The 14,611-nt window shown below is 35.2% G+C and overlaps 1 protein-coding gene across 13 annotated transcripts in view; it reads right to left on the bottom strand.

The window, feature by feature from the left end:
- The window catches only part of PPP1R12B (protein phosphatase 1 regulatory subunit 12B), a 123,487-nt gene that overhangs the window by 32,895 nt on the left and 75,981 nt on the right, over positions 1-14,611 (bottom strand). The window contains exon 19 of one of the 13 annotated variants that reach the window (XR_005555029.1): positions 10,634-10,820. The exons of 10 other annotated variants lie outside the window; for them this stretch is intronic. Coding sequence is in view for 2 of the 3 variants with exons in the window: in XM_039329405.1 (XP_039185339.1) it covers positions 10,634-10,735 (102 nt within the window). In the remaining variant the exon portion in view is untranslated. Of the gene's footprint in view, positions 1-10,633; positions 11,405-14,611 lie in introns of those variants that run through there. 2 more of the 13 variants (XM_039329405.1, XM_039329402.1) reach the window with 2 other exon arrangements.

The raw sequence follows: 14,611 nt of genomic DNA, 5'->3' as shown, positions 1-14,611 counted from the left end.
TACATTAGTGTCTTCCACATCCCTCTATCAGAGTAGATGCAGGAAACAAAACGAGGGAAAGTGTCAAACACTTAGCTAATAACTGAGAGTTTATATTTTGTTTCCTGAACAGAAAGCTGCAGCAAAACCAAAAGAGAAGCAACAGTTTAAAAGCAGTAACTCAGCCAACCTACAGAACACTAAAAAGAGCGCCTGAGAGAATTTTCCCAAACTGTTTTTGGCTGACACAACTGTGAGCCTGTGGCAGTAGTGAAATAAAGAAAAATGAACAAATGAAACTGCATTGCTATGTATTTTTTAGTTTCATTGTGCTTCCTTTATTTCTGTTTTTAATAAAAAGGAACAGGGCTAAGTACTGGAAATTATTCTGCAATGTTGACAACAAAGGGATTGTAAAGAGCCAGGAAAAACATATCGTTTTGATTGTAGATATGTGTAGGATTATGGAACATTACAAACTTACTTTTAAAATTCAAAAGCATTCACAGATGGTATAAGTGTAATTAAAAGCATGCTCTTGAAATTTTTACAAGAATGCAATTTTGAAATGGGGAAAGAGGGCATAAATAGCCACTTACTCTTTACCAAAAGAAAAAAGAAAAAACTCATTAAATTGGCTTCAATTATTTACTTTTGTTACCAGTACTTAATAAAAAAGGGAACAGAGAAAAGAGAAGACTCTAATATTTATATTTCTGCAAACAAAACAGATTCTACTATAATTTCCAACAGCTGTGTTCAAAGATTACAAAAATATTTTAAACTCTGTAGCAGAATTTCTTTTGCATCGTAACATTCCAAATTTGTGCCCAACTATTGTGCCCAATGTTAATATACTACATCGAAGGGGAATTGTGAAATGCCAGTCGACTCTCCCTTTGCAATATTTTACAAAATTATTTTGTATTTTCTTTATTGTTGGTTACATAATTTCAGCCACTGAGAAATCATGTACAATATATAGTGCAAATAGTAATAACACAATACATAATTAGATCAAGCTATGTGAGATATGAAACCCTTAATCTAAAAAGAAGGGGAAACAAAAACATGTTACCCCTTGGATGATAGAACTGAGTCTGTCCTTCATTCACATCTTGCTCCACTGCACTGATATGCAAAGGAGACAGAAACTTTCAAATTTCATGAACAGGGAACAGCTGCTTTGATATATCAGTCCAGAAGAGATGCAATCCAGTATCCTTACATGGAATGTATATCCAAATTTATAATCCCAGAATGTTAATGTGTGGGATACATTTTTGCATTTAATAGTAGCGGTGGTGGTGGTGGTGGTATTAGCAGTTTATTTTATTGAGTGCATGCTTATAACTTATTTACTAGTATTGGACCTTTCCACCTAAGGAAGAAAGAACACCTAGTTGACCTTGAAACATAGTGAGTAACATTTTAATACCTGAGAAGTATTTGGGAGGTTGATACCAAAAAAAGTCCAGGAATAAGCTAAGTTAGGATGTAAATCAAAGATTCCAGAAGAAGGTTAATTTACTTACATGTTCTTGACAAGACAATAACATGCATGATAATCACTGCAAGAATTGGTTCCCAGAATGACAAAAATTAAAATAAACACCCAGCTGTGAACTTGTCTTTCATCAGTGAAGATATTGTCTCCTCCCTGGTTGATTAGAAAGCTATTAGAAAAAAATACTAAAGTCTGCCCAATGTACACAGTGATATATTGATTCTAAATGAAAGTAGTTTAACTGCTCAAATATATTTGTAATTCTATCATAGCTCCAGTTCTCCTGCTAAAGAAAGCATCATGCTCTGAAAATGGTTTAAACAGCTTTTCTATAATATTCTGTTATTAGTAATAAAAAGTGAACCTTAGCAGGAAAATATGAATTGGAAAATGTCAAGAAAAGAACAATTATGTACATGATTGTTAACATAATTATGCATAACTGTTCCTTCCTTGAGGTTTTCCAACTCATATTTTCCTGCTAAGGTTCACTTTTTACTACAAATGATTATGATGGTGATAGTAGTTAAGCCTATGGTGTATTACATCAAAAACATGGGTTCAACATTTAATAACTAGGTAATCAGATTCAAATATGATGAATAAGATCATCAAAATTTATATTACAATATTGTAGCTGTGCTTATTTTTCCCATTTTGTTCTTCTAGGGGTCATGAATTCAATAGGCATACATGCCATGAAAACCGAGCCTTCTCCCTTAAATGCTATTTAGTGTTAATATCTAAGAAATGCAAAACAGACAATAGCCAAATTGCAGCCCACACCTGGAAATTGTTCCCTGAGGACAGGATAAGTATATAAAAATATATAGCAAAAGAAATCTCAATTAATGGAGCCTTGTTTCCTTCCTTAATTAGTTCTAGTTTATTTAGTCTTTATTCTCTCTTCTGAAGCCAAAAAGAACAAGAAAAAATGAAATCTGATGCATATTTTTATTGAAAAAGCTGAAAAACGTGGTCAGATATTACAATTAGCAACTCTTCATTATGTTGTTTCATATTTGCTTTCAAGCAAAAAGCTATGCATTATATGGAAAACATGTACCTGACTTGAAGATTATTTTTCTGTTCTCTGTTGAACTCTGATGACATAGGCCTGACATATTAGTATTTTTGAAATTCTGAGTGACTAGAATCTGTTTTCTTAAACAGATTAAAGGAAGGAAGCCTTAAAGATCTTCTCTTTCTTCTTGATTTTTGTAGTCAGCATCTTCTAGAAATGAACCATTTTATAAGAAACTGCATTCAATATATGCCTTCAAGTAACATTATTGGTATGGTTGCTATTGTGTCTTACATCTGACCTTCCCTTGGGCAAATGATTAGGCACTGGAACAGACAGGTCTTTCATCTCACACGGAACAGCTGTTCATATAAAAATATCACTGTAATTCTAATATGATCTTTATGGGAGTAATATGAAATGTTTTTAACATCAATAATATACCAATTTTAATATAGGAAACAAGTTCTAGCATTGTTCTTTCATTTCAAGAGTAAAACTGGAATACAGTTCATCATAGCATAAAGTGGCTATTAAAAATCATAATCAATTCTGAAACCTAGAAGAATCTACGTTCTTCAGTTACCTCTTCCAACATTAGTAGTATGACTATTATGTATGGAAGCTATTTACTGTCTTACACTAATTGGAACAGTGATCATAGAAAGTAAATACTTTACACAAAGTAGATTATAAGACTAAGACAATAGGAATGAGACAAATATTACTAAGGCTCTCTCTCTCTCTCTCTCTCTCTCAAGTTCTCATTAATGTTTCTTAAATATTCATGAACGTTTTGAGAGCCAGATTGGTCTATAGCCTTTGGCCATAGTTGCTCACCTATTCTTCAAGTAGAAGCTTCGTATCCAGGAGGACCCCGAGATATACTCCAAGTCTGAAAAGAGCAGTGTCATTCTGTCCAGAATTAAAGATCAAAATCCTCTAGTTCCCAGATGCAGGGAATTCAGAATCCATAGCCACTCAGTCTTGACAGGGTTAAGCCACAACCTCTTCTATCATTTCTAATTATCATACCTATCAGATACTAGGACAGAATCTCTTCAGCTTCACTTGGATAGCTGGCAAAAGAGATGTATAACTGGCTGTTATCAGTTTATTGGTATTATTTCACCCCGCAGTGATGGATGACTTCAACCGGTGGTTACATGTAAATATGAAAAGGAGGGGGAGAAGTTAAGAGTCCTGTGACAGCCCACAAAGTGCGCGGGCGGAGGACGCTAAAGTTTGATCATTCCTTTACCACCAACACAGATTGTGCCTCAAAGGAAGAAGAATCAGACTTCTGGTTCTGGGTCGTGGCGTGTGCAGACCCCTCTCTTTGCTGGCTGCTTTCCCTCTGCCGGTAGACCCTTAATCGGGTCAAAAAGTCACCCTGGAGAGGTGACTACCAATGAGGAGGACTCTCGTTGATCACGGGGGGAGGCGGCAGCTCCTTCTGCAGTCCGAGGCAGCTCCTCAGGGCCGACAGACAAAAGATTGGCCAGTAACATGGCCGATCATTTAGCTGCACCAGCCGAAAGTCAAAAGAACATCTAAGCATTAAGAAACTGGGTGAGACCTTTCCCTCTCTTTCTTTGCCCTAACTACTCTCCTGTTAAAAGCCTTCTGGAATTATTTCCCTGCTTTGAAAGAGCTGCCTTTGTCTATCTGGGAAAAAGAGCTTTAACAAAAGAAAAAAAAAGTTAACTTTTTATTTGACTAACCTCTATCATAGAACTTTATTATTATATCTATTTTCTAATCTGCAGAATATTGTTTTCCTATTTCTTGGATTTACTTTTTTAAAGGGATAAATCTTTATTGTTTGAAAAAAAAACTTTACTGGAAGCCAGAAAAGAAATTTCACAGCTTACTGAGGGCATCTTGTGGTGAAAACTATTACTGCAACTACATTTCCTCTTTGTTTTTTGAGGTTGGGTTTGACCTTCAAATGATGATAAAAGCAAAAAGATAAAGGATTTGAAACAGCTGGGTTGTGCAGTTGCTTACTAGTAATTGTGGAGATGGATAAGTACTGACTATTTGTATGTGTTAACTGTTAGTGAATATAGCCTCCTCTAAAAAAGTAAAAGACTATCTCACCACTGAAATAGAGGAATTTCATCCACAGCTTGATTATCAACTTATATTAGAAGCAATTTTGAAAGCAACAGTATATATGAAATCCTGGAGAAACATTAAAGATGACATCTCTGAACCACAAATTGAATCTCAAATCCTAATGGATCAATCTACAGGCCAAGGAACTAGCTCTAGAGAGTTCTGTATGCAGCAATATACACAACTTAAAGAGACAGAGGAACAAGTTACTGAGCAAATGGACGTTTATCTACAATTTATGGAGAATTTTGAAGATCAAAGAACGACTCTAATGAGACACTTGCAGTGTTAAAAGTAGCAGGTACTGACTCTCAGATACGAATTACTGAGAATAGTGACATCGGAAACAAACCGTCAACACTATACAGAAGATATTGAGAGAAGGGAAAGAGAACTTGGCCCAGAGTGAGGATACTTATCAATACTTATTGATAAGTACCCTCACTCAAATATTGAGACTCGACGATATAGAAGCTCTATTATTGAAACTGGACTGGCACAGAAAGAAAGCCAGAGATTTAAAAATGTGATTTAAAACTTTACTTGACGGGTAAATAAGGCTTTAGAGATCTTGATTGAATAAAGATTAATCAAATATGTGAACTTAGTAAGAAGATGTTTTTTTTCTGTATTAATATGCTTGTTGTAGATATAACAATTATTTGGATCAGATTTAAACTTTATTGAGTGGGTTAAAAGAGTTTTTCATAGATATAGATTGATTGATAGATTACAGATTTAAAATAGAGTAGAAATATATTTTTTGGAGTAATATTCTTATTCTTAGGAAGGATAGCTATTTTGTAATGGAAGGAGAATAAGAGGGATTTCTGATAAAAGAAGAAATGGTATTAATAAATGAATTACTAGATTAAAAAATAGAATACTTGTAGAAAATATAAGAATATTATGGTTGAAATAATATGTGTATTTTAGAGATAAGGATTATGTTAAGGATAAAGGGAAAGGAGGGACACCTGAAGTGTTAATAAATATGTTTATCTAAAAGCCAAATTGGAATATGGTAATTGTAAATAGTAAAGCTTACAAACAGGATTTGGATTTATACAGATGAAATGTTATTGATGATTGTTCTGATTGATTGAATTTTATTGAAAAATACATTAATTTTAATATATTATATTATTTGAGGGAAATAGAGAGGGAGTTTCTAATGATTTAATCTGAGTTATAAATGTATGATTTTGTTTTTGGATGATTGATTACCCCATCACCACGTTTCTCAAGCACCTTGTTGTAAAAATAAAAAAAAATCAATAAAACCTGTTTTAAAAAAATAAAAAAAGAAAGGAGAATCATTGCAAAATATTGTTCACCACTCCCAGTCCCTGATCCAGAGGTATAACATGGGTTAGGTTGATGGTATGAAGATCACCTAAAATCAAGAAGGCCCATTGTTTAATGGATCACTCCCATTCTAAATTTGCAATCAACAAGCGCTTTTTCAGTACTATGCCCTGGTCTGAATCTCAACTGAAAAGATAATCTGCTTCCTTCAAGGCTCTCTGAAGTTAAGAGGCCAAACGAAGACATTGTTGGAAATTGGATGAAAATTGTCCAGATTAACTGAATCCAAGAATGGTCTCTTGAAGAAGGGGCATATCACCAAAGCTAGAAGAACCATTCCTCCCCTCCAAGAGGCATTTACCACCACTTGGACCCACTCACATGTGGATTCTTGGAGGCCTCAATCAACCATGTGGGACATGGATCTAATATATATGGGAGCACCTATATCTTCAAAGTCCCTGTCCACCTCTTCAAGACTAACAGGCTTGAACTCATTCTAGATAGGTGCTACAGTCACCTCCATAGGACTCAAACTTAAGAGTGAAACAGAGCAACTTTATTCACCAAGTGTTGAGAAAAGCTTCACAGTGAATCTGTAATTGCTTACCAATTCTCTCTGAGACAGAAGGGTCTGCTGGCTGACACTTAAAGACATAGTAAAGTGGATAATAAGCATTTTTCATTGCCCATTTTCCCACAAGCAAGATTCCAACAAAAGTTCTTACAGGCAGTCCTCACTTAACAACTTTAATTGGGACTATAATATTTGTTGCTAAGTGAAGCAGTCATTAAATAAAACATAATGTGACTATATTTAGCAACAGCATTTCCAGTAGTCATTTCCTGGTTGTGGTTGTTAGATGAGAACTTCATGTTTCTCCTGCTCTGCCCTACTGTGTGCTGCCCTATAGTGTTTCGGTTCCCACCATCCATCTCTTTCCCCATCTCTGCTCGTTTGGCCACCCTTGTTCTCTACCAGTCCAGCCACCCTGTACTTGACCATTGCTGTTTCCCCAGCTGCCCTTCACCATCTTTTTCCTCCCTTTGCTGACAAGGCTCACTAGGCTGAAGCACCAGTTGGCCATGTGGTGGACATGTTTTCAGCAGCTGCTGGGTGCACTTTGTCAGCAGTGAGATAAAGATGGCAAAGGTCAGTTAGGGAGGCAGAGATGGTGGAATGCAAGGTGTAGGGTGCAGGTCAAAATATAGGGTGGCTAAAAGGCCAGAGATGGGGGAGCGGGGCAGTATAGGGAGTTTACATCCACCTGCAAGCGCCCAAATTTTAATCATATGAACACAGAGATGATTCAACAGGCATAACTTCAAAGACCAATCATAAATACCATTTGTTCAGTGCTTTGAATGGTCACTGAACAAATGGTTAAGAAAGGACTAATTGTCCTTGTTTTGGTCTGGGTTAGGGTTAGGGCATTCTTGATTAATTCTCTATAGGCCCTCTGAAAACCAGGATACCTACCAGGATCTGAGACAATCACCAGGACAATCTGATGCCATAGATTCCTTCCAGGTGATGACAAAGGCCTCAATTGAACTCTATATAAAAAATCTGAAGAAAAAAAAAATCTAAATTCTCTCTGTAACATAAAAGACTTCACTAGATACCTGGGATAGGCTATTTCACTTTAGACCTACTAAATTGAATCCTAGATCTCAGAGTTACAGATTTTGATTTACTGCTTTATTTCATGTGTATCAGTAAAACTTTAGGCTTTGTTTCTTTATGGATTTTTCTATGGTATGAAAACTCTAAAATTCTGGGGTTTTTTGTTGTGAAATGTCTCTGTAAGTTTGTTGTCTGCTTTTTTTCCTGAACACTGTAAAATTAATAAATTCCACTGCCACTCTCTGAACTTCTGTTTGAACCTTTTTCTCTTTCATCTTACTGAAACAAATACATTGCTCCCTAATTCCTTGCCTCTCATTGAATTGAATAATCTGCTAAATTGTCACAAACTGCCGTCTTCCCATACTGTCATTTGCTCATTATTTGTTTGCCCTTATGCCTAAATCTTAAACAGTAATATTCTATAGTTTTGAATGGCCATTATAGTTTTTATAGTTCCATTTTTGGATTGCCAGAATGCATCAGCCTGTTTTATTAGTCTGGTGCCGCTGTAGGCTCCAGAGCTTGACAAAAATATGGAAGTGGCTTACTATTGCTTTCTGAGAGGTTTCTTTTCAACACTCTAGTTTTACTAATATTCCTAAAATTATCATGTAGTACCACATCTAAATATTAATCAGAATAATTAATCAGCTTTCATAATTAGCCAAACTCAGTTAGGTGCTGCTATCTACACTGGCCCTAATCTAACAAAAATGCTGAAATAAATGTCTTCCCATCTACCAACCCCATAACATTTAAAAGAGGAGATACATTGCAAAAATATAGTCTTAGAGCAATTAGCTTCAGATGACTCAAGCAAACAAACAGATCCATAAGGAAAACTAAAGATAAAATCAAGTTAAATGTCATGAAGGCACAAATGACCAGGCTCCAATTATTCTACTTTGAATACATTATTCAAAGACTTAACTCTCTGGAAAAGGCTCTAGTGGTGGGAAAAATGAAAGGACACAGAAGAACAGGACAAAAAGCAATAAGCTGGATGGATTCAGTTACAATAGCATTAAAACGATCTGAAAGACCAGATTAGGGATAGATCATTATGGAGGAAATCTATCTATAAAGTTGCTAAGGGTCGATACATAATGACACATAATTAATAACAGCAGGGTAAATAGTCAATTGATTTGTGTGTTGGGGGAGTCAAAAAGAGTAAAAAAGAGCATGGGGCCAAAACCCCAAACCAAAGCCATTCATTTTTAGTTTCTTGCCAGTACTACCTGTACTGTTTATTTTACACAATTTTCCAAACTATGATTGTTTTATGTTTATTTATTTTATTTATTATGTATTTATTTATTTTATTCTGCAATTATGCAAATCAATTTAATTTTAAAATTAAAATGTCTAAATAGGATTGGCATAGCAATTCTATGTTGTAATTATACAGAAGAGAAGCAAGAAAGCTACAAAACAAAAGAGGGTAAGCATGTAGATGAAGGGTGTCTTTTTAACTTGTTTACCATTTGGTGTAACAAAGGATTGATTTATTTCCTTAACAATGAATGTTGATGAGCCTCTTAACTGAAAGAAGAAAAATGCCTCATTAAGCAATCAACTGAATAGAGAGTATAGATATGGTCATTTTACATGGCTTCAATGCTTTTCAAACTGGAAGATATTAATACTCTCAGTATTGCTACTGAAGAGGAGAAGAGAGATCACAACAATAGCAAGAGAACTGAGTGCAAAGGGATAAGACACAAGAAGGCAGGAGAAAACAAATACAAGGTCAGTTCAGAAAGCTGGATGCAGGTAATGAAAATTACTAATGAGGCACAAAGAAGCAATGCGGAGCTGTAATAAATATACGGTAATAGAAATAGTGGGATAGGAATTCCTGAGAACAGTAACCAACAGCAAAAATAACATGTGATCTTACAACTTAAAAAAAAATATTAACAATAATTGTAATATTTTTTACAGAGATAAATTCTCAGCCAAGAGAAACATTCTTCATGACTTGAAGTTAAAGGAAGTAATTCATATTTTCCATCAAATTTGCAAAAGAAACAGATGTAAACATATGCCACAGCATTATAAAATAAGTATAAGGTGTTAGTTTGCCTTTATTAGATTCTTTCAAACTGTTTTTAAATTTTCATAATGTGATTGTACTGTATGAAAAGAAAAATCCCCACATCATCTTTAGCACTAAAGTAGATTTGTAGGGCACATTCGGGAAAATGAGAAGATCTGGGATTCAGCATATCCAAGAACTCCCTTGATTCACTCCTAGTGAAGAACAAAGTTCATAACATTCCAAGATTAAAGGAGTGCAGTCTTTGACCCATTTTTGGCGCAGCAAATTTCTTTAATCTGATACACCAATTCCTACTTTTTTCTTTTACAAATAAGACAATGTGGACACTACATATCTGTGGGAAGTTTGCAATGACCATTGCTATAGAGAAACATTTCAAATAGTTCAGTACTCCCTAGTGATAAAAAGTAGGAGTACTGTTTTGATCAACTAATATTACCTTCTCTCTTTTTAAGCTTCTGAGACAGAAAGGGAGCAATTAAAGAAAATGGCTGAAGAATCTGAGTCAAGTTTCTTTGTAATGCCTACTTGCAAATTTGAAGTTTGTCATTTGAAAAAATAATATGAAACAGAACAATGACAATTGCTATGTGAGAGATCCAGACTATTTTATACATATCATTCCATCAATATTACACCAAACTTTAAAATGAAATATTTAAGTATGTTGGACTTGAGAAACACAGCAGTTTAACAAGCTGTTCAGGTTTTGTCTCATTTCTATGTAAAAAAAGTATGTGCTGGTACAAAATATGTAGCTAATGCAATTCCTGATCTTTATGAAGAAATAGGAAGCAGTAACTACAGATAAAATTAAGTGGTTTCAAGTCATTAAAGTTTCCTTCTATTATAAAGCCTTGTTAGGGCTTTACTGTACTCCAAGACATTAAGATCAGAAATGAACTGTGCACCGAGACTACATTTAGGATATGTAATGTGTAATTAAGACAAGCCCTTAGGAAGTTGAAATAAATATATAGAAATTAAGTGACTGCTTACTCTGAATGTCTTTGCAATCGGGGAAGGAGATGATGGGGGAGAATCAGATTGAGACTTTTTGCTTCGAGTATACTCCTTATTCCTGGTATACAAGGAAGACATGGTCCATTCAGGGTGGTAGCAAGGCAACGTTCAGTAGCAATAAGATAGTACTCCTCTGTCTCTGGCTGAAGATGTTTAGTGATGTCTAAAGTAAGAAGAAACTGGTTTGACAATTACAGTGTTTTATCCATTCTTCAAAGTTTTAAGTTTCTAAGCATCCAGATAATGTTTGTAAAAACATATTACAGTCAGCAGTATTTCATAAATTAATTCTTTAATCATGGCAAGATAGAACCAGAGAGTTTCTGTAATCATACAGAGTCAGCCTCAAAACTAAATCAGTCTTCAGATCTTCTAAAATATTTCTTGCTAAAGAACAGTTTCCATATAGCAAAGACAGGATGTTTTCAGATAACCAAACAAAAGAAATCTGATCACAAAAATGACAAACCCTAAAGACTGGTAATTTGTCCAGCTAGGAAGAGAGTTCCAAGAAAAGCATTTTTAATCCACAGCATGTATGAGACAGATCTTCATTGCTGGAAATGAGCTGCATCATCAGTGAGAAAGTACAAATAAGGAAGGAATGCTGCTTCAGAAAAGGGCAATCCAGATGAAGCTGTGTTTTGTTCCGTCCTCCAAATCAGGAACGCCTTCACACACTTGTGTCTTCCCTCCCCTTTTGCTATTTTCTGACATTCCAAATTCTTACTTGCTCAGTGAGGAATGCTGGAGGAAAGCCAAAGGCATAGATTCACTTTCAACTTGGGATTTGGACTGCTACTTGTATGAGAAAGTAAGCTATCCATTCCAGAAGCCCAGAAAGCTTCAAGGTAGACATCTCAGCAGAATTCAGCAAGTTTGTACAGTCTAAAAATCTAACCATTGTTTAATATAATTGTAAGAAGAGCTTGCTGCTTTTACAAGATTTTTAACAGTTTAGAATCAACATTAGGTAGGTCAGGTACAAGGAGTGGAGAATTAAAGTGTCTTAAATTTATTAACTGAAAGAGATTACCAGATTTACATAGGCAATATTAAATTCTATCTCTGTAAGGAACAAGTATTGTTAAATTAAGTAGCAGTTATATATTTGCTAAATTAGTTTGGATGTCATCACTTTACTAAGAGATGCATATAAACATCACACTTATTTTAAAAAGAAAACATTTTGAAATCTCCCACTTTGTGAACCCAATAAGCTTGGTTTTCCAGAATTAAGAACACAGTGGCAGCAAGCAAATTCTGCATGATACATCCAGATTTAGTATTATTTAAAAGTAAGATTGATGAAATAATAAGACTTGATAGCTATTACTTATTTCCATCCTACTGCTTTCTATGGTTCTTATTTAACCATGTTTGGAGTCAATCGAGTAGATTACAAATGTCAAATTAAAATTTTCACAAGTATTTTAAAAGACTTTATTATCATTAAATTGCATGTAAAATAAGTATATGACAATCAAGTAAATCTTACTTTTGCCTGTTAGAAATTAGAACAATTACCACCATTGTCACATTTTCTGCTATTCAGGAATAAGTCAAAGATATAAGGAACAAGAGGTTGTTATTCCTGCTTTGTTGGACAGGACACGAGGAGTAACAATATCCTTTTGGCAGTACAAACTTGCCCTAGGACAGTGGGAGAAACTGAGACTCTACCTCACATGTTTTTCAATGTCCCTTCCCTCATAACTCTGCTTACTAACAGAAGTACCACCTGTTCTGATGAGGAGTTTATTCATTTTTTACTGCCAGACTAGAAGGTTAACATCTCTAGAAACATTACAAAATTTATTTTGGCTGCTGTTGCTTTATGCTGCTTAATCCATTTCTAATGTTAAGGTCTTGTGACTATACAAAATTTTATTATGCTTTCTATACTGTTTTACATTTTTTAAAGGCCTTTGTTATATTCCACCATTAATCAACCACAATAAGGTTCTCCCTATGTGTGGAGATTATACACACACACACACACACACACACACACACACACACACAAACACATTTAATAGCTTAGTAAAATTAATGTAATATTTTATTCATGAGGTAGGTTGATAATTTTATTAATCCATTTTAAATATTTTTTTTTGTATTCTGCATCTTGTATTTATAGTGTTTTGTAGTAAGAATCATTTTGTTTTTGTTAATCGGTTAAACTGTCTATGTATTTGAATCTTGTAAACTTGTTACAAAAATGTAAATAATGCTGACCAATGACAACAATAAAGATAAAGAAGGACATTTTCTTAGGAAACGTAGTATGCAATTTTCTGTTTACACTAAACTTGCTAGTGAAGGTTGATTTCTATGGATCCATGTAATTGTCCCATATCTCAAAAAAAAAAAAAATCTAAATGCACATTTGCTGATTTTTTTCTTTTTCCTTCATACTTGCTTGGCAAATGATAGCAAATAAAAGCAGCCTATGATGCCAATGAAGAGAGTATGAAACACCATTTTGAAGGAAATCTAGTTTAGCCCTCCGGTTAATAATCTCCTAATTATAAACACGCACAATCTTTTTAAATATTATGTCAATATACCCAGAACAATAGAGTTATTCATAATCAGCAGCAGTTTAGCTTCTTCTAGGAGGTACTTAGCAGAGTGGGAAGGGAAAGCAGAACTTTGCATTTAAAGGGAAAACAAATCACACAATTCAGGTTTTGTTGAGCCAGTTTTAAGATCCTGAACTTACCAATGATAAACAAACATTCCAATTTAAAACTTTAGAAAAGAATTAAAAAGGACACTTGGCTACAAATTCAGAATTAGTTCAACTGATTCTGCCTCAGTAAGTAGCATTCATAAACCTCCCATTTTAATAATTTCCATGGGAGTGCCACACTAAAAGATCAATCTTAGCATTGTTCTAAAAATGGCTATTAATAGAACATTTTTAAAAAGTTATGGTTTATATTTCAGCTCCAGTTATTCAAGTCCCTAAAATGGTATTTTCTTCAAACCAAATAACAATACTTCAGTTCAACAAGAGCACTGCAGGGAGAGGAGAGCTGTCAGTAAGATACATTGCTCATTAATAAGGACCTTTCTTCATTCTCAAAACATTCTCATTAGAAATGAAATTTAATTTTTACATTTCCAGCATTTATTAGCCACCTTTTGAAGATAATGTTTGTAGTAGGATGAATCATTCCTTTAGTTTAGTTTAGTAATTAGAAATTAATGGAACCAGAAATGTAATACTGTATACTGGTACAATATACTTAACAATTTATTTCAATATATTAGCTATAGTAACTGCAGAATTTCTTCAAGAAACTTATATTTTGCTAGTTTTCAAATATCTTATACGGCAGTCTATTCCATAACAGATAGTCTATATGCTTTGCTTGCCTCGAATTAATTCAGAAATTATCCAAGATTTAATCATGGAAAGAATTATCTTCCAGTTAGTTAAATTATATATCCCAGTGCATCATACTAGAGCAGGGGTGTCAAACTTAATTTCATTGAGGGCTGCATCAGCATTGTGGTTGCCATTGGGGGACCGGGTAGGCATGGCCTACTGGATGGGGAATGGCCAACTTGACGTAACTCACATCAGGGGCACCTGTGCAGGCCTGGGCAGGACTGGAGCAGATCCAAGGGTCTCCAGCGGAAGATGGGGTGAGACTAGGGCGAGCGCCAGGGCATGGTCCATTGGAGGAGCTCACTGAGCCTCAGGCTGTGCACGGGGCCCCTGGACAGTGGCACGGACTGCCCGGAGCCCTGGGCAGTGGACGTCAAGCACCCAGCCCGGCCCTTGAGTTCCCACCGCACCAGGATCCCACAGCCCTGCCTAGCCTAGCCGCACTTCCCCAAGGAGGCGCCCACCTGTGCTTACCTCCTCCTCAAAGCTGCTGCTGTGCTCCCTCTCCTTGGGAGATTGCTCATGGTGGCTGCAGGAGGACAAAGTGCATGGGT

This window comes from Crotalus tigris, unplaced genomic scaffold (assembly GCF_016545835.1).
Source record: "Crotalus tigris isolate CLP2741 ecotype Arizona unplaced genomic scaffold, ASM1654583v1 scf7180000024396.1518868, whole genome shotgun sequence".
NCBI classification, from domain to species: domain Eukaryota; kingdom Metazoa; phylum Chordata; class Lepidosauria; order Squamata; family Viperidae; genus Crotalus; species Crotalus tigris.
Note: the sequence above shows the minus strand (reverse complement) of the source record. Positions and strands in the feature narration are given on the sequence as shown.